This window comes from Lygodium microphyllum, chromosome 5, assembly GCF_053477565.2.
Source record: "Lygodium microphyllum isolate KBCC chromosome 5, Lygodium_microphyllum_v1.1.10, whole genome shotgun sequence".
NCBI classification, from domain to species: domain Eukaryota; kingdom Viridiplantae; phylum Streptophyta; class Polypodiopsida; order Schizaeales; family Lygodiaceae; genus Lygodium; species Lygodium microphyllum.
Window position 1 is genome coordinate 121422619 of NC_141139.1, and position 9790 is coordinate 121432408.

At 38.8% G+C, this 9790-nt stretch overlaps 1 protein-coding gene across 1 annotated transcript; it reads left to right on the forward strand.

Annotated features, from left to right (window-relative positions):
* Window positions 1-4468: 4468 nt before the first annotated feature.
* On the forward strand, window positions 4469-8538 carry LOC148036348 (pentatricopeptide repeat-containing protein At3g09040, mitochondrial-like). The gene has a single exon (XM_087678336.1). It carries the CDS (start codon window positions 4866-4868, stop codon window positions 7998-8000), a length of 3135 nt encoding a protein of 1044 aa, XP_087534462.1. The 5' UTR covers window positions 4469-4865; the 3' UTR covers window positions 8001-8538.
* The last annotated feature ends 1252 nt before the right edge of the window (window positions 8539-9790 follow it).

A 9790-nucleotide genomic window follows, 5' to 3' on the forward strand; every position in this document is an offset into this window, starting at 1 on the left:
TTCATTTCTTTCAAAGACATGTGCCCAAGGCAATGATGCCATAAAGATACATGTGGAAGATTGGTCATAGCTAATACATGATCAACATATCACCAAAAGATACATGGTACCTATAATTGTCTAATTGTCCACTTGAAATAAGGCTTTTTATCAAAGCTAGGATGTAATGTACATCATGAAGCACAAAAGGAGTACTAGTACCAAATTGCAAAGCCTAACATCACCTATGCAAATGATCTCCAATGCAGTGCCATCTCTTAGTGTAACAAAATCCGTAATAGTATGGTAGCTATGAAACTAATGGTGATGCAAGGTAACATGGAATGAAGCCCTCGAGTCAAGAAACCAATATCAAGCGTAAGCAAACAATGCATTAGTCAATTAATCATCAAGAGATGAAAATGCAATAATATAATCATTAGAATTGTACTCCAATGCATTTATCTCCTCTAGCTTCACACTAGACTTAGTGCAATCTTAGTTGGCTTTGAATTTTCCTCTTCTTTCCCCTTGCCTTTCTCATTGCACCTATCGTTGTGCATTTTATGGCACTATGGCCTAATTTGACCATGTTGTCCACAATAATGACATGTCAAAGAGGACTTACAACATGGGACTTACTCAGAGATTGCTCATGGAACATAGACTTGCCCCTTTTGGACTATGAGTCTCTACCATGGTTATTATTACCATTTCCACCATTTTTGCCTCGAACAATCAATGCATGAAAAGTGTGGGCTACATCAATATTCTTATTGTTTACTTCTTCTATTAGTAGAGCACTCTTTACATCACTACACCACCCTTAGGGAGATTAGCACTCATAGCAATGCAAAATGTATCCCATGACTCAGGGAGTGTGACAAGAAAAAAACAAAGACTTTATGTTATCCTAAAACTTGATGTCATGTGAGATAAGCTTTTTTAATCAATACAACTAAGATATATGAATTTTCTTGTAATAAAGATCGCAAATCTTTCTCCACAGTGCATAAGCACCACCCATAGTGCTAATGATAGTGAAATACACCTATTTTGATAATGATAAAATAATAGTGTACTCATATGTATCACATTGGCTAAAAAGTCCATGTACAAGAAGATTACATAGAAAGGAATCTTTGACAATTGTGGTTACTTACATATCTAAAACTACTTTTAGCTTTCACTACAATAGATGGTGGTATATCGATGAAATTTATGACATTAATATGCATGAAACTATTTTAGAATGTCAAGTCTTGCCATTGGAATAAGCATCGGTCTTTGTATAATGGTATTTGCATAGGAGCATACAATGGTATAAGCCTCAGAATAAGAGTCAATAAATGTTACATATCGAGAGTTGTAGAGAAAATATACCAATGCTTATATCGAATTTTTGTAGAGAAAAAAATTTGTGGAGATCTGCCTCTAGATCCCTAATATCCTTTTTGAGATAGATTTTTATTGAAGTCTATATAAAACCCCAATGCTAACAAAATAAATATACTACCAAGAAAGATATAACACCTTAATGTTTAATAGAAGAAAGGTATTACAAAGTACTTGAACGTAGGAAACCAATACAATGATGCCCTCATAATACAACAACAAAAGTTTAAATCCTAGATGATACAACTATAAAAAACACAAGAAGCTACTTCATAGAGATATAACTTCTCATGCTAATTAAACCTAAATATCTAAATAGTACATAGTGGTGAGATTTGTAATAAAAAATCTCATGCTCATTTAATCCCTCTTTATCCCAAATTTGTAACAAGGAAACAAATATAGATTCTAAGAACTCTTGAATCAAACATAAAGTATAAGCTTGTTAGTATACAATAAGTATATAATAATTGATTACCTCTCCTCCCCGTGAATATAGCTTATCCAAAAGCTGGTTCAAAGCACATGGTGCTTCACATGCTCTTTCTCTCATTTGGTTGGTGAATGACCATTGTAGCTATGCTAGAAAAACATATAGAAGTCCAAAGCATGCTCATGCCATGAAGGAAGAAATCGATAAGCTATTGAAGGCAAGATTCATCTACAAGATTGAGCACATAGACTGGGTGTGTCACCCATTGTGATCATCTTGAAGAATAACGAAAAAATCTAAGTGTGCATGAACTATAAGAAAGTCAAGGAAATGACTAAGAGAGATAATTATCCATTGTCCTACATAGAGCACATGCTTGAGAGAGTCTCAGGAGAAGAGGCCTATGGTTTCTTGGATGGCTTCTCAGGTTATAACCAAGTTCAATTGCACCTCGACGACAAGCATAAGACAACATTCGCCATGGAGTGAGGTGTATTTATGTACATAGTCATGTCGTTTGGGCTGATGAATGCATCTATTACCTTTCAATGTCTAATGTGTACATTGAATATTAGGTGGAATAGATAGAATATTAAAAAGACATATTGAATGCAAACTAAAGCATAAAATCTAAAAAAATCTCTCACAAAGGCATCCCAACCACATTTTCCAAGTTGCGATGATGAGCATGTACTTGCAGCTTGGGCAATGAAGTGTTGTATCTCCTTGTCTATGTGGCATTGGGCCATCTTGACAAGTATAGTAGCAACTTGTGACAAACAAACAAATTAGTATGTAGTGTTCTTCCTTGTCTCCTCCCTTCCTCTCTTTCCCTCTACTCCTCTATCCTTTTCCCTCTCCCACTCTTTCAATCCCCTTTCCTGTCCATGCTTACCCTTGCACTTGTGTTCTAAATATTCAAGCTTATCATTAAGCTTGCCTACAACTGATGTCGAAACTCTTCATACATTTTATACTTTTCAAATATTCTTTCCATATAAACAAATTCCTACTTTGTACATTTGATCTTATGCATTTGCATATAAGAGTAGAATATCACTTCTGATATCAAGTCTCAAAGAAATATTTGCTTATGCATACTTTAACAAGCAAGAAAAATATACTGTCACATACTTGATGTAAGCCCAAAGAAGAGTTTGAAGTTGGATATCTTGCATGTGCACGCAAGCATAGTCAAATATGAAATACTTCGACATAGGCAATCAATACATCTTGGAGAATTGAAAAAAATAAGAAGAGAAGGAAAAAATATATAAAAATTTACATAACATACATTGTCAAATTATCTAGTTCTCTTCCTCTCACTCTTACCTCTTGCAAGAGAAGGAACTCGAAAGAGATTGTACACTAAGAGACAATCCTCTTGTAAGAGAAGAAACTTGTGACACTCAACATCAATTATACCTTAGTCTCAAGTATAAACCTACCTCTACTTCTTGTAATTGTACCATGTCAAATGTTGGAACAATGTTCACCATATATTCTCGAGCAGTAGAATTGCCTCTTGGTGTACACACATCTTGTTGGGTTTTCTCTCTTGTCAAGTATTCTAGAAATCCAAAATATCTTTTGGGTTTTTTCTCTTGTCAAGTATTCTAGAAATCCTATATATATATCCTCTCTCTCTACCCTTTACTCCCTCTACTCTTTACTCTCCACTCCACTCTCCACTCTCCACTCTTTACTCACTACTTATTACTCTACTCTTTAGAAGAAATGGACACTTTATCAAGGTGGCAATGTCATTATAAAGGAGTTCAAAAAGCCTAAGCACTAAGTTACTTTTGGTGCAAATGGACAATTTATTGAGGTAGTAACATCTCTCTCCCCTTTTATACTCTTTTCTCTCATCTCTCTCCCCCTCTCCCCCCTCCTTCCCCTCCTCTCTACCTTCTCTCTCTACCTCCTCTACCTTCTGTACCTCATCCCTCTATCCTCCACCTCCTCTTTATCTCTTGTCTCTACCCATTACTCTTTTTTCTATCTGCTCTCTCTTCTCTACTCTATTATGTCCCCTCTCTACTTCCTCACACACACACACACACACACACTCTCTCTCTCTCTACCCTCTCTCTCTACCTCCTCTACCTCATCTCTCTCTACCTACCTCTCTATCTCCTTTCTCTTTCCTCTCTCCTCTCTTTTCTACTATTTTCTCTGCTAAGGGTTTTAAGCAGGAGCATGGTGTTGATTTTCATGAAGTCTTATCTCATGTGGTCAATATGATCACCCTACGCTTGAAACGCTTGATCAATAAGCGGTCCCTAGCTCTTGGGGTAGAGCTGCGTAGCTCCCCTCCATTTTGGTCTCTCTCTCTCACCCTACCCTTATCTCTTTCCTCTCTCTACTTCCTCTCTCTCTCTCTATCCTTTACTCTTCACTCTCTACCCTCTTCTCTCGCTATTCTCTCTACCCCCTCTCCCTCCCTTCTCTTTTCTACTCTTTTCTCTCTATTGTCTACACTCTCTCCTCTCTCCTCTCTCTGTACCCTCTCCTCTCTATACCCTTACTCTCTCCATTTTTTTCAAATGGAGTGCATAGTTTGAAGCTGCCCTTAGGCCTAGGTGCCACACTAGTGGCCCCCTTTATCCTAGAGAGTATGCCAAGAGTGAATAGGGTTGCCAAACACCCTAGTAATAATATTCCAATCCCCTATTCCCTGAAGACTACCTTAAGGTAGCAATAACTGTGTACTGCACATGGTGCTTCCATCGCCCCAACATACTGTGAAGGATAGGCAAGCACCGTGCTTTTTTCTTCATGCGCGGCGCTGAGGTAAAAGCACGGTGCTTGCCCATTCTCTCTATCCTTCCCGAACTATCAACTCATGTCAGTCCTCAAGCTACGCGAGAAAAGATTCGATTTGTTTGAAGTGATGACCTGATTAAGCCTGAATTTAGATTGATGACCTCATTAAGCTTCAATCTGGGGAGAAGTATATCGCGTGGTTTGGATTGATGTGACCTGATCAAGCTTCAATTTGGATCGATCATCTGATTAAGCTGCTGTTCTAAAGAATCTGGACTTGTCTGGATTGATGAATGAAGTAGCTCGAGTCGACAGCGTTATTGGCCTTCTGCACACCTGCAAAAAGAAGAAAGACCTGGCCTATGCTAAGCGTGTCTATGCACGAATTCGTGACAGTGGCCTAGAAGCTCATGCCACTGTTGGGAATCACATTGTGCCCGTCTTTGTAGAATGCGGCAGCATATATGATGCTCAACAGGCGTTTGACCGTTTGACATCCCGCAATGGACATTGTTGGACGTCTCTTATCTTGGGGTATGTTCAGAGTGGACAACCACAACATGCCCTCAGCTTATACAAGACCATGCTGGAGGACAGTGTGCATCCCAGGACTCATACATTCATTGCCTTGCTGAAAGCTTGTGCTTGTTTAGCAGACGTGAAGCAAGGTCATATCATCCATTCTGAGGCTGTGCAGTATGGCTCTGAAAGGGATGCATTTGTCAGTTGCAGCTTGATTGACATGTACTGCAAGTGCAGTTCACTGCTAGAAGCTCATGATGTTTTAAGTAAGTTGTCAGATCAAGATGTAGTGTCTTGGAATGCACTGATCCTAGGACATGCTGAACTTGGGAATGGAATGGAGGTTCTGAGATGCATTGAGGAGATGCAGTCAGATGGCATTTCCCCGAATGAAGTTACATTCATTAGCAGTGTGAAGGCTTGTAGCTTTATAGAGGCTATAGAATATGGGCAAAATCTGCATATCAAGGCAACACAAAAGGGTTGGGAGACACACATGCATATTGGTAGCAGTTTGATTGACATGTATGCCAAATCTGGATGGCTTTTAGATGCACATAAAGTTCTTCACGAGCTGCCAGTTCGAGATATTGTATCATGGAATGCACTTCTATCAGGGTATGCGAAACATGGCTGTAGTAACGAGGTTCAAATATGTTATCAACAGATGCAGCTAGAGGATGTCTCTCCAGATGTAACTACATTTATTGGTCTCCTGAAGGCTTCTAGTGATTTGAAAGCTTTGGACATTGGACGAACTCTACACACAGACATCACACAACATGGTTTTGGAATGGATACTTTGGTTTGCAGCACTCTGGTTGATCTTTATGTCAAATCTGGCTGCTTGTTAGAGGCTCAAGGGGTTTTTCATAAATTATCAGAACGAGATGTTGTATCTTGGAATGTATATATTACTGGCTGCACAGAACTTGGATTTGACAAGGAATCATTGGAATGTTATGAGCAAATGCAATGTGAGGGTGTGGTCCCAAATGCTGCCACATTTGTTGCCTTTCTGAAAGCTTGTGGCAGCATAAAAGATCTGGGCAAAGGCCAATCATTACACATGGAGATTTTACAGAGGGGATTGGAAAGTGTTCCTGCCCTCAGTAACTCTCTGATGGACATGTATGTCAAGTGTTCTTCACTTTCAGAAGCTCAAAAGGTGTTCTATAAACTGTCAGCTTCAAATACAGTTTTGTGGAACACACTTCTTGCAGGATATTCTGAAGTCAGACATGACCAGGAAGTATGTGATTATTTTGACTTAATGGAATCAGAAGGATTCTATACTGATGCTATTACATTTACTTGTGTTCTGAAAGCTTGTGGCAATTTGTTTTCTCTGCGAAAAGGGAGAGATTTACACAGAAAACTAATTGAAAGGGGATTTGAAAAAGATCAGGGGGTTGGAACTATGTTAGTTGGCATGTATGCCAAATGCGGATCACTGTTAGAGGCCTGGGATATTCTTGGAAGCCTGCCATGCATAGATCGTATATCATGGAATTTGGTCATTGGGGCATATGCTGAATGTGAATCTGGTGAGGAAGCACTGAAGTGTTTAGAACTAATGCAATCACAGGGATTGATTCCTAGCATATCCACTATTCTTTATGTCTTGAAGGCTTGTAACACTACTGGAGCCATACACAAGGGTCAAGAATTACATGCGATAGCGGTGAAATTTGGTTGTGATATGGACCTCTTCATTGGCAGTGCTTTAGTTGACATGTATGTGAAGTGCGGCTCAATTGTAGATGCACGTGCACATTTTAACCACCTTCCAGCTCAAAATGCAGTGTCCTGGAATGCTATTATTGCTGGATATGCTGAGCATGGGCCTGCTCAGGAAGTGTTGAATCTTTCTGAACAGATGCGATTGCAGGGTGTGTCTCAAGATGTGATCACATATGTTAGCATAGCAAAAGCCTATGGCAGTATTGGGTCTGTAAAAAAGGGTCAAGAAATACATACAGAAATTATAAACAAGGGGTTTGAAAAGGACTATTTTCTAGGCAGCACGTTGGTTGATATGTATGCCAAATGTGGCTCACTTGCAGAGGCTAGGGTAATCCTAGAGAGTATGCCAACTCAAAATGTTGTACCATGGAATGTGCTTATTGCAGGGTATATAGAACATGGGGCCGATCAAAAGGCATTTGAGTTGTTTGATCAGATGCACCTACAAAATATATTCTCAAATTCTGTAACGTATGCATGCATGCTAAAATCATGTGGAAAATTAGGACTAACAGACAAGGGCAATGAAATGCACGTGGAAGTTGTACTTAAAGGATTAGAAACAGATGCTTTGGTCAGCAACACAGTACTTGATATGTACATAAAATGTGGCTTGCTTTTAGAGGCACATTGTGTCTTTGACAAGCTTCCAGTTCAAAATGTCGTCACATGGAATACAATCATTCAGGGTTATAGCAACAACAATGAGAGTGACACAGCTCTGCACCTTTTTGAGAAGATGTGTAATCAGGGTGTGAAGGCAGATGCTACAACATTCACTTGTCTTCTCAGTGCTTGCAGTCGAGGCAACCTGTTTCTCAGAGGTCAAAATGTGTACAAGATAATGATAGAAAAACATGGCATCTTACCATCATTAGATCATTTTACGTGTATGGTTGATATTCTGGCACGATCAGGACACTTGAATGAGGCAGAAAAGCTTCTTGGAAGCATGCCCTGCTCTCCATGTAAAGATACATGGACAGCTTTGCTTAGTGCATGCAAGAGGCATGAGGAAACCGTAGTTGGGCTGAGATGCTTTCAGGAGCTCACACAAAAGAATTTGAATTTTACAGATTCTGACATAGTAATGGTGGAAAAATTTATGCAACTGGAGGAATATGGGGTTAAATATACAGGTAAGTTTGATCGTTAAGCAAAAGAATTGCTGTAAATGTATCAAAATCACAATAAAACTCATGTCTAAAACAACACACATATGGTCAAGAATTTGGCCATGAACTGCTTTCAGCAACATGTACAGAAGCTCAATCTAGACAGTCCTAGATTTTCCCTTAATCAATCTACATCTCTCTGTGACTTGTCCCTTTGCTCAGCCAATTATGAGGGTGTCACAACACAATACACAAGAAATTCAGTACTTGACCATGAGTACACAGGTATGGCTCACAAAAAGGTCAATTATCATAGTTGACCAAGCTAGCATTCCAGCAAAACTCGAGCCCGTTAACATTCTAGCAAAATTGGGAGTTAAAATGCTATACAATGAAATAGTAGCAAACACCCCTAGCTCCATGTATAGAGTAGGCATACCACATGTAACGTGCACATTGGTGAAAAGGCATACATTGTATAGCAACACTAGTCTTGAGTGCGATTGCATACTTATACAATGGTTTCCAATGCCAGTAAAAGTGAATTGAATACATCACCCAGTTCCATAAGTGAGAACTAATATCCAAAACAAAGGCAATCCAAAAGAGAAGAGAACCATAGCCAACAATTTAATTGTTTTGATAACAATGCTTAATATCGAAATTGACATGTAGAATCAACATAGAGTTAGTTCTCTCAATTGTATAGCTTCCCTACATAAACAAGTGATAAGTTTGATATGCTATGTATACATCGAGTTGATAGCGTGCACCCTTGTGTCAAAGTCAAATGTGTTGTGTAATTAACAAGGAAGCAAAGTTGTGATAGGACTATAGATCAACTCTAAGGCTTTGCCTTGTAGTGTATCACCTCTCTCACGATCCTTGATCCTCATGATAGGCACTATGGAATCAATGAATAGTTCATGAAGATGTATGAAACACTATCATTAACCATGATGTACCCTTTGTCCTTGAATGGACCCATGTAATTTGACTTGGTCATCTGACCTAAGGTAGGCCCTTTTGACCCAAAAGTGGTTGAGACCCTACACTTATGTCCCACCAATGTGGTAAATACATACCCCATGGAATGGTGCTCTAATAATGGGATTGCTCAGGTACAATGTACCTAACACTCAACTCTATTAGCATTGATCTTAGAATAGTCTTGATTCATCTTCTTGTACAATCTCGAAGTGTATGGTCTTTGCTTGAGAAAAGTGTATGGCCTTTGCGTGAGAAAACATAACAAAGTTTGTCTTGATAAGCCTTCTTGTTTAAATCATAGGATAGGTATTTGACTTACATAACCAATAAAATCCATCTTGATGGTGTGTTATCTACATTTGATGAAGTCTTGTTGAGTATATTATCCTAAGTGAAGGTGTACATGATTGCTTCCTCTAGGTTTGAGGTGAATTCTACAACACACAATTTGATGTATTGCACAATCCCTTACTACACCTTTGATATATTGTATGGGATTAAGAGTGACATCCCTATAGTGCAACACTCAATGATACTTACCGACTTAACAACCATCCCATGCAACCCATGCTCTCTCTCATGTTAATAGGTGAGTATCCTTCAATAAATTCATGCTTAAAACAATTCTACCTTGAGGTATTGACCAACTTTGTCAACTCATAAGGCTTGCTAGCCAAAGGTACACTAGTCTCTCTCACAATCGTAGTAGATTATTATACTTTCCAAGGCTACAGTGGTTAATGATATAAATATGTAACCCGAACAATAAGGACAAATTGAAAGTGCTAAGCATATTTAGACCTATGTGTGCATAGTAATTATGTGTGTGTGTGTGTGTAGA